This window comes from Chiloscyllium plagiosum, chromosome 1 (assembly GCF_004010195.1).
Source record: "Chiloscyllium plagiosum isolate BGI_BamShark_2017 chromosome 1, ASM401019v2, whole genome shotgun sequence".
NCBI classification, from domain to species: domain Eukaryota; kingdom Metazoa; phylum Chordata; class Chondrichthyes; order Orectolobiformes; family Hemiscylliidae; genus Chiloscyllium; species Chiloscyllium plagiosum.
The window spans coordinates 57,509,305-57,525,922 of NC_057710.1; the positions used below are offsets into that span (position 1 = coordinate 57,509,305).

Below are 16,618 nucleotides of genomic sequence, written 5' to 3' on the forward strand. Positions count from 1 at the left end.
ATCCATTTATACCACATCTACCGCTTTCCCCTCATCAACCTCCTTCGTCACCTTTTCAAAGAATTCAATAAGGTTTGTGAGGCACGACTTGCCCTTCACAAAACCATGCTGACTATCCTTGATCACATTATTGCTATCCAGATGTGCCTAAATCCTATCCCTTACAATTCTCTCTAAGACTTTGCCCACAACAGAAGTGAGACTCACCGGTCTATAGTTACTAGGGTTATCCCTACTCCCCTTTTTGAACAAGGGGACCACATTTGCTATCCTCCAGTCTTCTGGCACTATTCCTGTAGACAACGAGGACATAAAAATTAAGGCCAATGGCTCTGCAATCTCCTTCCTTGCTTCCCAGAGAATCCTAGGATAAATGCCATCAGGCCCAGGGTACTTATCTATTTTCACCCTTTCCAGAATTTCCAACACCTCTTCTCTACATACCTCAAAGCCATTCATTCTACTTAATTGTGACTCAGTATTCACATTGACAACAATGTCCTGTTCCTGATTGATAACTTTTCGTCAGTATTCATTCAGTGTCTCCCCAATCTCTTCAGCCTCCACACGCAACTTCCCACTACTATCCTTGACTGGACCTATTCCTACTCTAGTCATTCTTTTATTCCTGACATACCTATAGAAAGCCTTAGGGTTATCCCAAATCCTACCAATTAAGGACCTTTCATGTCCCCTTCTTGCTGCATTTTTCCTCAGTGTTAATTATTTCTCCAAATTTGATACAGTCTGAGACAGAGTTGCCTAACTCCTGGACTAAAAATCATTCATGTAAATGGTCAACAATAGCGTTACTAGCACAGAAACTTGTGGAACACCATTTTATGACTTATTTCAATCTGAATAACCACACTGATTTTGCATATCTTAAACAACCATTTCATTCTACATTCCTCATCTTATGATATAATTCAAATTTGAGAGATCTTAAAGGCTGAACTTCAGTTCAAGTGAAGTGACATTTTAAATGAACAATCCATACCATTTGAGTGTATGATCTTAAATCATCAAAATTATAAAATGAATCATTAAACATTTGGGTGATTAGAGATAGAATATTGATATTGCAATTTAAAACTAAAAATTTTTCAACTTTTCGTTCATTCAAAAAGACATTGATATTATTTCTAGACCAGCATTTATTGCCGAACCCGGATAACCTTGGGAGATGGAGATAGTGAGCTGCCATCTCAAACTAGCAAGCAAACCTACAACCTGAACCTCAACCGGAGCTATAAACCTTCACAAAAATGGTATAGACAGGGTGGATAGCAAGAAGCTTTTTCCCCCCCCAGAGTGGGGGACTCAATTACTAGGGGTCACAAGTTCAAGATGAGGGGGAAAAGTTTAAGGAACACACGAGTGAAAAGTTCTTTACGCAGAGGGTGGTACGTGCCTGGAACGTATTGTCAGCAGAGGTGGTAAAGGCAGGCATGATAGCATCATTCAAGATGTATCTAGACAGATAGATGAATGGGCAGGGAGCAAAGGGATACAGATCCTTAGAAAATAGGCAACAGGTTTAGATAGAGGATCTGGATCAGTGCAGGCTTGAAGGGCTGAAGTGCCTGCTCCTGTGCTTTAATTTTTTTGTTTTTTGTACTGCAGTAATTGTGATTTTGGCACATCCATAGTGCTGTTAGGGAGGAACTTCCAGAGTTTTGAACCAGTGACAGGGAAGAAACAGCAAAATAGTTCCAAGTCACGATCATTTGTGGATTGGAGGGGAACCTATAGGTGGTGGTGGTGTTCCCTTGTATCTGCTGTGACTTGTCCTGCTACATCGTAGTAGTTGTGGTTTGGAAAGTACTGTCTAAGGAACCATGGAGATTTGCTGCAGTGCATCATGTAGATGGTAGATACTGCTGCTACTATGCAGTGGAGGAGTCAGTGAACATCCTCACTTCTAACTTTGCAGAGGGAAGTCATTCTTGAAGCAGTTGACTGGGCCCTAGTCAGTATCCTGAGGAACTCCTACAGAGATGTCGTGTGGCTGAGATGATTGACCTCCAACAACCACATTCCTTTACACCAGATAGGACTCCAACAAGTTAGCCTGTGAGTAATCCTGTGTTGTAGCCTCCCCAGGTTGACACCTCATTTTGATTTGTCATTTTAAAGAGAGACTTGAATTTATATAGCACCTTTCACTGCTACACTATATGCCAAATGCTTTACAAATATTCCAAAATCAGCAGCTCTGACAGCACAGAACTCCCTCCAGATGGAATGACAAGCGTCACCCTTGATTTTTATGATGAACTCCGGGCCAAACTTTAAATGTCTCCCAAACATGAGTTTCACAAAAAGGGAGAGGGGAGCAAATGATCAGGCAAGTGGGTGCAGCTCGGGCACCCTAATGCCTTGCCCCAGTAATGCTTGGGACAAGAAGGCAGAAGAGCTCCCACTTGGATGCCATTGATGCTCTCAAATAGGTAGTTAATGCTCCCTAGGCACATCCACTTACAAGGAGACCCACAGCAATCCACAAGGGAGGGATGCTTAACTCATTATGATGCACTTCTCCAGGAAGGATAAATTAGCTTTAAGTGGGGAACAGCGAAAATTCCAGGGTTTAAAAGGGCTAGATTATGAAGACAATTTACATCAATTTACATTGATATTAGAAGGTTAGGAAGTAGTCTACTGAGGTGTTTAACATGACAAAAGGGGTTGATAAGGTAGAAGAAAATTATTTTCTGTAGTGGGACATAAGAGCAATGGAATAGAAATTTTAAAATTAGGGTCAGGCCATGCTAAAGTCAAGGCAGAGGGTATTATTTCCCCCCACAAAAAAGGGTAGACGCCATCAAAAGATGATGCGTTATGAGAGAATTTAGGTTTTAAGGTAGGCATCACTAGATTATCAGTGTCGAGTGTGTTGGAAAAGCACAGCAGGTCATGCAGCATCGGGGGAGCTGGAGAATCGATGTTTTGGGCACAAGCCCTGATTCTTCCTGTTCCTCCGATGCTGCCTGAGCTGCTGTGCTTTTCCAGCACCACACTCTCAACGCTGATCTCTAGCATCTGCAGTCCTCACTTTCTACTATCATTAGGTTATCATCGGCAAAGAGCTCATGGAGTTGGGTTAAAAAAAAAGCCATGGTACAAATCAAACAAGATTTAATAAAAACGACATCATGCTCGATGGACTAGACCTGTTGTTTCAGTTTGTTGTTGTTACTGGCTATGGTTTGACATCTTGCATATTTGTGGAAGATGTACTCTCAGTTGTCGTTTTCCAAGGCTAAGGGCCTCCATTTTCACCAGTCTTTCCTCAAAGTTCAGATCAGCCTGAAGCCACATCTCTGCATTACTATTAGGACCCAGCTGTTTCACAAGACCAAAACTGAACCTAGTGCTGGAATCAAGTGGTCCCTTAAAATAGAAATTTTTTGACAGGTAAGCCATACTTTGGGACTTCCTGGAAATATGATACCCACTATGCAAACACAATTCCTCTTTTTTTCCTTTCACTGTTCAATTTTAACATGGATCCAATTTACAAGAGCACGTGGTCCAGCATGGACAGCACGGTGGCTCAGTGGTTAGCACGACTGCCTCACAGTAACTCCTGCCTTGGGTTACTGTACAAACTCTATATATTCTCCATGTATCTGTGTGGGTTTCCTCCAGGTGCTCTGGTTTCCTACCACAGTCCAAAGATGTGCAAGTTAGATGGATTGGCCACAACAAATACTGAGTTATGGGGATTGGCAAGGTAGGGCTGATGCAGATTTGAGGGGCCAAATGGCCTCTATCTGCACAGTAGGGATTCTATGAGTCTAACATGGGAGTGTCACTCCAATCAAGAAAGGAATTCATATACATCTCCTCTACAGTTTTATATCTATCACAATAAGTCAGTGATTGCACGTCCTTTGTTCATTTATTTCTACGGACAGCTCCAACAGAGTGGGCAGAGGATGTGCACACAAACCTGACACCTATTACTTGACAGCATTAAAGCACTTACACAAGGTTTGATTTTTTTTTCTTACGAAGGATCATATATCTGAAAAAAAATGTTAACTCACATTCCTGGTTTTACAGAGTTTTCATAACCTGCTAAAAATGACCCACACTATTTTTGTTTCAGATTTCCAGCCTCTGCAGTATTTTACTGTGTGTCTTTCTATAGCATGTTCTCAAAATATTCCCAAAACATTTCACTTGCAATAAATTTCAATAACCACAATTATTCATCTTTACTATTCACAAATAAAAGGCAGCAGCCAAAGTAAAACCAAATGTTCAATAAAGTCAGTACCTTAAAATCCAAAACAATAAGTGACTGTGTGTTAGCAATCGCAGAACCTGGGGGGTCTAACGTGGATAGTAATCCAGGGGCCTGGACTAGTTATCTGGGGGACAGGGTCTTAAATCCTACCACAATGGCTGGTGTTATTTTTAAAATTTAAATGAATAAGTCTGGAATATAAAGCTATTAGTAAGTGACAGAGAAAACCACTAATTGTTGTAAAAATTCATCTGTCTACTAAGGACACTTAAGGAAGAAAACCTGCCATGTTCACCTGGTCTACATGTGACTCCAGACCCACAACATGGTTGACCTGTTGCAATATCTGATTAAAGCACTCAGTTCCAGGACCGTTAGTGATGGACAACAGAACTGGCCTTGGCTGGGAGTGTCACTGACAATGAAAGAGGTTTAAAAACTTAACACCCCACTGAATCAAAAGTATTCACATGTTTCAAGATAATATTTTAAAACATTTAAATCTGGGCATTTGAGATGCAGTGACTAAGAAACATGTCTTGAGTACAGTTGAAATCTGCACCACCCTCTGGTAGGATCCTCTGCATCCAGATTTGGTGATGGCGGGGGGGAGCTGTATAGGGAAGACAGCATTGAAGATTAAAATTTCTTCAAATCTAGGCAAGGCTGGTAAGATTAGGGAAAAATGGATCAGTAAATATATTGAGGTTTTAATCAAGATTTTAAAAGCATCATGAGATATAGACAATTGGAATCCACTGAATCTCAGCGTGCAAAAAGTGTAGGGGCACTCTTAAGAGGGAGATTGAGGGACAAAGAGGGGATATGAGATAACTTTGACAGGTAAGGTTAGAGGTAATCCAAAAGGATTCTTCAAGTGCATCACAGCAACCTCAGAAGATGGGAGAGATATTAAAAGAATATTTTGTGCCAGTTTTTACTGGGGAGGAAGAAATGGAGGTTAGAGAACTCAGGGAAATAAATATTGACACACTGAAAGCAGTTCACATTAAAGAGGAAGTACCGGAGGTCTTAGAAAACAAAAAAGGTAGATAAATGTCCAAGACTAGATCAAAGTTACCCAGGATGTTGTGGGAAGTTAGGGAGGAAATTGTGGGGCCTCTAGTAGAAATAGCTGGGGTGAAGTATTGGAAGATGACTAATATTGTTCCATCGTGCAAGAACACTAAGGAAAAGCCTGGAAACTACAAACCTGCGAGTCTAACATCGGTTTTGGAGGCGATTCTGAAAGATAGGATTTACATGCAATTGGAAAATCAAGGACTGATTAGAGATAGTCAGCACAGTTTTTATGAGGGAACTCATGTCTCATAAACTTGATTGAGTGTTTTAATAAAGTAACCAAAAAGATTGATGAGACACAGCAGTAGACTTTGAGAAGGTTCCACACGCTAGACCAATTCGTAAAATTAGATCAGATGGAATTCAGGGTGAGCCGACTAACTGAATACAAAATTGGCTTGACAGCACGAGAGAGGGTGGTGTAGGTGGATTGTTTTTCAAACTGGAGACCTGTGAACAGCATTGTTCCACAGGGATCAATACTGGGTTCATTTTTTTGACATTTCTGTGAACGATTTGGATGAGAAAATAGGAGGCACAGTTAGTAAGTTTGCAGATGACACCAAAGTTGATGGTATAGTGAACAGTGAAGAGGGTTATCCAAGATTACAAAAGGTACCTTGATGAATGAACTACCTGGGGAAGTGGTGGATATGGGCACAATGCAACTTTTAAAAAGCTTTGGGTAAGTACACGAATAGGAAAGATTGAAGGATTTAGGCCAAAAGCAGGCAGGTGGGACTAGTTTAGTTTGGGATTATGTTTAGCAAGGACTGATTGGACTGAAGAGTCATACAGCATGGAAACAGACCCTATGACTTGGGTCAATGGGTTGATGAATAGCAGTTAATTTAATTTGGATATGAGGTATTGCATTTTGGTAATACAAACGAGGACAGGACTTATTCAATTAAAGGCAAGGCCTTTGGCAGTGTTGTAGAACAGAGACCCCAGGGTTCGGGTACGTAATTCTTTAAAATGTGCGTCACATGTAGACAGGATGGCTAAGGTGGCATTTAGCACACTTGCCTTTATTCCTCAGAATTCCTGATGAATGGCTTTTGCCCAAAACATCGACTTTCCTGCTTCTCAGATGCTGCCTGACCTGCTGTGCTTTTCAGCACCACTCTAATTTAGACACTGAATACAAGAGTTGCGATGTCAGGTTTGAGGTTGTACAAGACATTGGCGATGCCTCTTCTTAAGTACTGTGTGCCATTCTGGTTACCGTTATAGTAAGGTGATTATTAAACTGATGGGGGTTCAGAAAAGAAATAACCAGGATGTTGCTGGGAATGGATGGTTTGAGATATAAGTATAGTTTGGAAAGCTGAGATTGTTTTCATTGGAGGTGATGAGGTGACCTTAGAGGTTTATAAAATCATGAAGGGTGTAGAAAGGTGAATGACAGGATCTTTTCTCCAGATTGGGAGAGTTTAAAACTATGGGGTATGTTTTTAAGGTGAGAGGAGAAAGACTTAAAAAGGACCTGAAGGGCAACTTTTTTTTTCAGTGCTTCGTGTGTGGAACCAACTGCCAGAGAAAGTGGTGGACGCAGATGCAGTTACAACATTTGAAAGACATTTGGATCATGAATAACAAAGATTGAGGGTTATGGGCCAAGCGCAGGAAGTGGGTCCTGTTTAACTCGGGAACATGGTCTTGTTTCCATGCTGTATAACTCATGATAACCTGGGATGTGTTTACCACCGGTGCAGGACTATATCCAGTTTTCTAGAAATACAGTGCTGACGCTATCATAGGCTCATGCAGCAAAACAAAACTCCGGGAAATTTTCAGAGTATGTCTTTATCTGAGAGGTGGTACACTACCTTTCCCTAACTTAAACGAGGTGGAATCAATTACACTTAAAGGGCCATTAAACTAATAATTGGCCCGAAAATCCAATTAATACACGAACACACATTAGCTGAGTTTTCAATGGAAACACTAGCCAGTTTCATGGGTGCTTCTCAAATGTGTTATACAAAAACAAAAAACTTCGCTCAGCTGCTGTGGGAATACTCCTGTTAACTGAACAAAAGTAGGTCGGGGAGCGCTCAGCTCAGTTTGGGAAGAGTGAAGGTTACAAAGCGATCCCCTCGCAGCACAATGCACAGTTCGTTCAGGTCTATGAAAGAAAACTAAATGTTCCGGATATTGCTTTTCTAATTAGAGTCGGCTTAAGGCAAGTACACTTTCTCCCAGCTCCCCAGCCACTCCCGGAGTGGAACTGAAGTTACTCACATAAACGTGATCATGCCGGAATCTGGTGCTCAGCACCTCCAGGAGAACGCTCTCGTCCAGCTCGGAGAGCGTGGCCAGGTCCTCGGGCATCCCGCACCCAGCCATGGGGGAGGCTCAGTCACTCGGGAACCGTGTGCTCACAGACACTGCTCATTCCCCAATTTCTGCTCCAACCTTCAACAAAGTTCCTCCCCCACAAGGCACATCCCACCCTCAGCTACTCCTGAAGGAAATCTTCTCTTGACCAAATGCTGCCCTTGAAGGCACTCGTATCACGACACGAGAGCTACCCTCCCAATACTCAGAACGTTAACTCAATTGTTATATTTGTACAAAGCCACATTTCACCAGGAAAGCACCAGCAGCTCTGAAGGTGTCCCCTACAAAGGGAAAGCGAAGGTGCTCCTCTGCGCCCCCTAACGGGGCTGCTGACTGACTACAGCCAAACACTAAACTCAACCTCATTAATAAACCTAACATCTTCTCAGGATCTAGTCAAGTTTTATTACTACTGTTTGTGTGTATACCTCTGGTACTTTCTTCATTCCAAAGTTTTGGTTGTTCGGGGAGAGGGTTTAGAATTGCCGGGTGTGGTTCTAAAAGTAGAGCACACGGGAGTGAGAAACCCGTGTTAGTAATCTGCGATTGAAATGCGGAATGTCGCTGCTTGAGAAACACAATGCCCGAAAGTGCAGTGAAAAGGTCATCTCTTCAGATGGAAACTCAGCCATTCACGGGGAGTTCTAGCCCAGAGCACTTTCACCCACTTGCCAGTCTGCAAAGTGCAGAGCCTGGGCGGCTCCAATCCAATTTGGGAAGCTGTTTTAGAGAGGATAATGGTGAAGCAATAAGTATTTCTTGAAACGATGTTCTCCCTTTCTTATTGAGGTAATCATGATTTGAAAATGCCGGTGTTGGACTGGGGTGTACAAAGTTAAATATCACACAACACCAGGTTATAGTCCAACAGGTTTGATTGGAAGCACACTAGCTTTCGGAGTGACACTCCTTTATCAGGTGATAGTAAATCGTGTGATTTACACATGAAAGAAGTGAAACTTTCACTGTATTCTAACAGATGAAAGGCTTAACAGACAATCATTTTTTCAATGTATAATTTCAGTTACATCACACTGTAAATTTTTGCTATAAATTCTGTGTTACGATCGAGCTCTCCACTACCACCTGATGAAGGAGCGTCGCTCCGAAAGCTAGTGTGCTTCCAATTAAACCTGTTGGACTATAACCTGGTGTTGTGTGATTTTTAACTTTATACACCCCAGTACAACACCGGCATCTCCGAATCATGACTACTATTTGTTGAGTATTGATATTTATTTACCATTTTTAAAATTTTGCCAAAATGGAAAATTTTGAATCCACTCATTAATTGTTAGCAATAAAAAATACATTGCTACCTCTATAAAGGATAGTCTTTCTACCCAAAATAATAAACCATACTTCCCCACCCCCTTCACCTGCTTGATGGTTTTTAAATTTGTTTTAGATTTCAACATTTGACAGTCTGTGGAGAGATTGCCCTGCAGTGCAAGTTTGTTTTGATGTACACAAGAAACTCAGTAATGACCAGTCAATCAACCCAGGAAACCATTATTTACTGTTCAAAATATCTTCTCCTATTGACAAAGAAGAGCACTTTAACAGAGTTATTCATGGTTTGATTTAATCGCTTACACAGATATGACATCAATGGCCCACATGTGACCTTTAGACTTTGACGGGATTCTAATTGCAATCATATACCCACTGAGTGAGAGGTATCCTGTAAACCTGAGTCCTCCGAGTTTCTGGGGTGTGTTGACACTCAGAATCATATTTTCATGTTATATGCTGCTGAAATATCAATAGAATTAAGGGAACATTTGGGATACGAGTAGGAGTTCTGCTTCTCCAACCTGTTCCATCGTTCACTTAGATCATGGTAGATCTCTATCTCCACTACATTTGGTTCCATTTTTCAATATCCTGGATTGCAGAGGTTCAAGAACTGAGCTCACCACCACCTTAAGTGCAGCTAGGGTGGGCAATAAATGCTGGCCCAACCAATGACGCCCATATCCCATGAGTGAATAACAAAAATATTATAACATTTTTATTCATTCATAGGGCATGGCTGTTGTTGGCCAGCCAGCATTTATTGCCCATCCATAATTGCCTTGACATGGTGGTGGTGAGCAACCTTCTTGAACCACTGTAGTCCGCATGCTGTAGGTTCATCCACAATGCTCCAAGGGATGGAGTTCAAGGATTTTGACCAAGTGACGGTGAAGGAATGGCGATACATTTCCAAATCAGAATGATAGGTGGCTTGGAGGGGAACTTTCACAAGGTGGTGTTCCCATTTGCCTCCTGCTCTTGTCCTTCTAGATAGAAGTGGTCATGGGTTTGGAAGGTACTGTCTGAGGATCTTTAGTGAATTTCACTAAAAGTCCTCAGACATTACCTTCCAAATCCAGGACCACTTCTTCTGGAAGGACAAGAGCAGCGGATAAATGGGAGCACTGCCTTCTGATGCATCTTGTAAATAGTACATACTGCTACTACTGAGCACCAGTGGTGGTGGGATTGTGGAGGTGGTGCCAATCAAGCAGGTTGCTTTGTCCAGGATTGGTCAAGCTTTGTGAGTGGTGTTGGAGCTGCACCCATCCAGGCAAGTGGGAATTATTCCATCTATAAGACTTATGCCTTATAGATTGGGGACAGGCTTTGGGGAGTCAGGAAGTGAGTTACTTGCTGAGTGTTCCTAGCCTCTCACCTGCTCTTGTAGCCATGTGTTTATGTGGTAAGCCCCGTTGAGTTTCTGGTCAATGGTAACCACAAAGATGCTGATAGGACTCAGTGATGGTACCATCATCATCAAGGGGCAGTGGTTAGGTTGTCTCTTATTGCAGGTGGTCATTTCCCAGCATATGTGTGGTGCAAATGTTATTTGCCATTTGTCAGCCCAAGCCTGGATATTGTCGAGATCTTGTTGTGTTTGAATATGGACTAATTCAGTATCTGAGGAGTCGCGACTGGTGCTGAACATTGTACAATCATCAGCAAGCATATCTACTTTTGACCTTATGATGGAGGGAAGGTCATTGATGAAGTAGCTGAAGATAGATAGTTGGGCCTGGGACATATCCTGAGGAACTCTTTCAGAGATGTCCTGGAGCTGATATACTGACTTCTAACAACAATGGCCATTTTCCTAAGTGCTAAATATAACTTCAACCAGTGAGAGATTTCCTCCAATTCCCATTGATTCCAATTTTTCAAGGGCACCTTTATGCCGCACTCGGTCAAATGCAGCCCTGATGTCAAAAGTTGTCACTTTCACCTCATCTCTGGAATTCAGCTCTTATTTTGTCCAACTCATCATGGCCCCCTTGATCTGTCTATCTGCTCCACCCTCCTCTCCGACCTACCACCTTCTCCCCACCTTTATCTACCTATCGCAAACTCATCTACCTTCCTCCCAACCCATCCCCCTCCCATTTATCTCTCAGCACCCCAGCCCATCAGCCTCATTCTCCTGCTCCTCGAATGCTGCCTGACCTGCTGTGCTTTTCTAGTACCACACTCTCGACTCTGATCTCCAGCATCTGCAGTCCTCACTTTCTCCTTTTCTGTCTATGTTTGAACCAAAGCTGTAATGAAGTCAGGAGCTGAGTGGCCCTGAAAGAACCCAACCTGGGCATCACTGAGCAGGTTATTGCTGAGCAGGTGCTGCTTGATAGCACTGTTGATGACACCTTCCATCACTTTACTGGTGATCGAGAGTAGACTGATGGGGGCAGTAACTGGCCCCATTGTATTTATCCTACTTTCTGTGTACAGGACATACCAGGCAATTTTCCACATTGTCGAGTAGATGCCAGTGTTATAACTATACTAGAATAGCATGGCTAGGGGAGCAGCAGGTTCTGGAGCACCAGCCAGCAATACCATTACTAGAATGTTGTCAGAGTCCAAGCCTTTGTAGTATCCAGTGCATCCAACTATTTTATTGATATCATGTGGAGTGAATCGAATTAGATGAAAACTGGCATTTGGCATGTTGGGGACCACTGGAGGGTGCTGAGATAGATGATCCATTTGGAGCTTTTGGCTGAAGATTGCTGTGAATGCTTCAGAGGGGAAGTGAGGACTGCAGATGCTGGAGACCAGAGTTGAAAAATGTGGTGCTGGAAAAACACAGCAGGCCAGTAAGCATCCAAGGAGCAGGAGAATCGACGTTTCGGGCATAAGCTCTTCTTCAGGAATGAGGCTGGTGTGCCAAGCGGGCTGAGATAAAAGGTAGGGGGGGAGGAAGCTGGAGAAATCTACATTCGTCCCATGTGGTTGGAGGGTTCCTAGGCGGAAGATGAGGCACTCTTTCTCCAGGTGTCGTGTGGTCAGGGTCTGGGATGGAGGTGGCCAAGTACCTGCATGTCCTTGGCGGAATTAAAGTGTTCAGCCACGGGGCGGTTGGGTTGGTTGGTGCGCGTGTCCCAGGGTGTGAATGCTTCAGCCTTATCTTTTGCACTGATATGCTGGGCTTTTCCATCATTGAGGATGGGGATATTTATGGACCATCTTCCGCCTCCGATGAGTTGTTTAATTTTCTAACATTATTCACACTGGATATGGTTAGTCTGCAGAGTTTAGATCTGATCCAATGGTTGTGAGATCACTTAGCTCTGTCCATCACTTGCTGCTTTTGCAAATAGACCTGTTTGGTGGCTTCACCAGGTTGACACCTCATCTTCAGGTATGCCTGGTGCTACTCCTATATGTCCTTCTACATTGAACCAGGTTTGATCCCCTGGTTTGATGATAATCATTGAGTGGGGGATATGCCAGGCTATGAGTTACAGATTGTGCTGGAGTACAGTTCTGCTGCTGTTGATGGCCCACAACACCTCATGGATGCACTGTCTTGAGTTGCTAGATTTGTTCAAAGTCTATCACATTTAACACGGTGATAGAACCACACAACACAATGGAAGTTATTCTCAATGTGAAGATGAGACTTTGTCCCCACAAGGACCATGCGGTGGCCAGTCTGTCATGGACAGATGTATCTGCAGCCAGGAGGTTGGTAAAGATGAGGTCAAGTTTTTTTTTCTCTTGCTGGTTCCCTCACCAACTGTGAATGGCACAGTGGCATAACACTGCTGCCTCGCAGGGTCAGGCACCTGGGTTCAATTTCAGCCTTGGGAGACTGTCTGTTTGGAGTTTACATGTGCTCCCTGTGTCTTTGTTTCTCCCTGTTTCCACCGAATGTTCTGGCTACCACCTACAGATGTGCAGATCAGGTGGATTGGCCATGCTAAATGGGTGGTTATGGGGCATGGGATGGGGGCCATGGGGCTGGATGACATGCTATTCAGAGGGTTGATGCAGATTCGATGGTCTGAATGGCTTGCTTCCACACTGTGGGGAGTCTGTGACTCAATGAAGGAATGGTGGCTATTATATGATAACCTGTGCAAAGTTTCCTAACTAAGTTTGACCTGATGCCGTGGGACTTCATGGGGTCTGGAATCAATCTGGAGGACACCCTAAGGTAATTCTCTCTGTATCCCACTGAGCTGCCACCTCTGCTGGGTCCGTCCTCCAGCATCTTCCCTCACTCGTTGCTACACAGCCCATACCCCGATACCACTAACCATGCCCTCTGTGCTGCCTACTCAGGATCCCTCCCTACCTGACCCAGAAGCAGCCACTGTGCCAACCACTTTCATCTCCCTTAATACCTACCTCTCTCTCATTCCAGGAGAGAAATCTGCCCACAATAGGGCCAGAAGAGGCAAGATGTTAGGGGGCTGCACGAACAGTGACTCCCCCCCCCCTTTATGTGGAGTGGTGTGGATCCTGACTCTGACTGTCCTGAGCAGGTATCAGAACCGTAGGTATTTATCCCACTGAGCTGAGACTCCCTGGGCAAAGGTTCCCCCCTTAACTTGCCTAAGGCTCAGCAACAACCAAGACGTGTTTCCTTCCTTTGTGTCTGCACTAAACACCAAAGCAAGACAAAAGTGATATCAGCCTAGTATCTGTGGCTGAGGAAGCAAAGCATAAAGACACGGTAATGCAAAGCAGAAATAGTGTGAGCATCCAATGGGTTGCTGCTCTGGTTTCTATGTTGAGTTTCCTCGGCATTATTGGCAATTTTGGTATAATCAGATGTTTGTTGATAACTGCACAGTATTCAGAAGCATCCAGGACTCCTTAAATACTGAAGTATCTCATCTCCAAATGCAGCAAGACCTGGAGAAGGCCCAGGCTTGAGCTGACAAATGCCAGCCAATGACCATCTCCACCGAGAGAATTTAATCATTGTCACTTTACATTCAATGGCGTTCCCACCACCAAATCCCTCACAATCAGTTTGCTGGGCTGTGACATTCCCACTAACCTTTCTTGCCACTGTGCACACCTCCAAGTTCCAAGAGCGGTAGTGGCTTCCAGAGGTGGAAGCTATTCATTGACACATCAGTCGGTCTGTGCAGCTTTTTGTGGCTACACACTTCACAGGGAACTTTCCCTCAGTGATAACACTGACCTGAAGTTAATTCAGACTAGCCACACGGTAACTCTGGTTACAAGTTCATGGCAGAGTCTCGGATTCCTGCAGCAAGTAACTCCCCTCCTGACTTTCCAAAGTCTTTCCATCATCCACCAGATACTATTCAGGAGTGTGATAGAATACTCCCTACTTAGTGTGATGGTGGATTAATGACACAAACTGGATGGTTTCTGAAGAAATTAGCTGAGGAAATTGTGGAGGTATTGGTGGTGATCTTTCAAGAATCACTGGAATCGTGGAGGGTTACAAAGGACTGGAAAGTGGCTAGTGTAGCAACCCTGTTTAAGAGGAAACTATAGGCTGGTTAGCCTGACCTCAGTCTTAGTAAGATTTGAGAGTCCATTATTAAAGATGAGATTGTGGAGTACTTGGAGGTGCATGGTAAAATAGGGCTGAGTCACTACAGCTTTGTCAAGGGTGGTCAAATCTGACAAATCTGTTTGAATTCTTTGAGGAGATAATGAGCAAGTTAGGCAAAGGAGAGCAAGTGGATGTGATCTGTTTGGATTTCCAGAAGGCCTTTGACGACATGCCACAAGAGGCTGTTAAATAAAAGCCCATGGTGTAAGGGCAAGGTACTGGCATGGATAGAGGATTTGCTGACTGATAGAAGGCAGAAAGTAAGGATAACAGGGTCATTTTCAGGATAGAAGCCAGTGACTAGGGGAGTTCCTCAGGGGTCAATGCTAGGACCACAACTTTTCACATGATACATTAAGCATCTGAATGAAGAAGATTTTGTTAAACCTGAAAGGGCGCACCTGAAGTTGGAGGATTTGAGCTACAGGGAGAGGCTGAACAGGTTGGGGCTGTGTTCCCTGGAATGTCAGAAGCTGAGGGGTGACCTTATAGAGGTTTATAAAGTCATGAGGGGCATGGATAGGATAGGGGAGTTCAAACCTACTGGGCCTAGGTTTGGAGTGAGTGGGATAAGATTTAACTGGCGGCTAAGGGACAACGTTTTCGTGCAGAGGGTGGTGCATGCAAGGAATGAACTACCAGAGGAAGTGGTGGAGACTAGTACAATTACAATATTAAAAAAGCACCAGGATAGGAAGAGTTTAGAGGGATATAGGCCAAATGCTGGCAAATAGGACTCAATTAATTCAGGATATCTTGTCATAATGGATGAATTGGACTGATGGGGCTGTTTCTGTGCTGTATGTCTCTACAACTCTATAAGTAACTGAGGGCATTGTTGCTAAGTTTGCAAATGACACAAAGATAGGTGGAGGGACAGGAAATGAGGAGGCTGCAGAAAGACTTGGACAAGCTAGGAGAGTGGGCAAGGAAATGGTAGATGGAATACATTTGAAAGTGTGAGGTAATGCACCTTGGTAGGATTGAATATAAGTATAGACTATTTTCTAAATGGAAAAAGACTTTGGAAATCTGAAATATGAAGAGACATAGGAGTACTATTTCAGGATTCTCTTAAGATTAACCTGCAGGTTCAATTGACAGTTAGGAAGGCAAATGTCATGTTAGAATTCATGTCAACAGGGCAAGAATTAAAGAGCAGAAATCTACTATTAAGGCTGCATAAGGCTCTGTTCAAACCGTATTTGGAATATTGTGAGTAGTTTTGGGCCCTGTATTAAACTGAAAATGTGCTAATGTTGGAGGGGATCCAGAAGAGGCTTACAAGAATGACGCCAGAGATGAAGGGTTTGTCATATGAGGAGCAATTGAGGCCTCTGGGTCTGTACTCAATGAGATTAATAAGGGCGAGGGGACACCTTATTGAAACTCACAGAATATTGAGAGGCCTGCACAGAATGGACGTGGAGAAGATGTTTCCAGTCACAGCAAAGACTAAGACCCAAGGGCACAACCTCAGATGAAAGGACGACCCATTAGAAATGAGATGTGGAGGAATTTCTTCAACCAGAAGGTGGCAACTCTGTGGAACTCCTTGCCATAGAAGGCTTTGGAGGCCACGTCACTGAGTGTAATTAAGACAGGAATATTTAGGTTCTTGATTAGTAAGGAGTTCAAAGGTTATGGGGAGAAGGCAGGAGATTGAGGTTGAGAAACATATCAGCCATGATCGAATGGTGGAACAGACGTGATGGGTTGAATGACCTAATTCTACTCCTAATTTTTTAATCGTTTTTGCCTGGATGAGTGCAGCTTCAAATACCAAAAAAGAAGCTTAATACCATCCAGTAAAAACAGCCTGCTTCATTGGCACCACAACCACAAATTTTCACTCCCCCATCATTGTGCTCAGTACAGTAGTGCATATCATCTCTAAGATGCACTGCAGAAGTTCAGCAAGGCTCTTCAGACAGTACCTTCGAAACCCCTGACCACTATCATCTGAAAAGATAAGGGCAGCAGATACATAGGAACACCAGCACCTGCAATTTCCCCTCCAATCCAATTACTGTTCTGACTTGGAAATCTATTGCCATTCCTTGAAATGTCACAGGGTCAAAATCCCTGAATTC

General features: G+C 43.4%; 1 protein-coding gene across 2 annotated transcripts in view; it reads right to left on the bottom strand.

Annotated features, from left to right (window-relative positions):
- LOC122548471 (myosin-IIIb) overlaps window positions 1-8,273 on the bottom strand; it is a 176,406-nt gene extending 168,133 nt beyond the window's left edge. The window contains exon 1 of one of the 2 annotated variants that reach the window (XM_043687195.1): window positions 8,116-8,273. In XM_043687195.1, the coding sequence (XP_043543130.1) occupies window positions 8,116-8,133 (18 nt within the window). In that variant the 5' untranslated portion in view covers window positions 8,134-8,273. Of the gene's footprint in view, window positions 1-7,588; window positions 8,056-8,115 lie in introns of those variants that run through there. The other variant, XM_043687186.1, reaches the window with a different exon arrangement.
- Window positions 8,274-16,618: the final 8,345 nt, after the last annotated feature.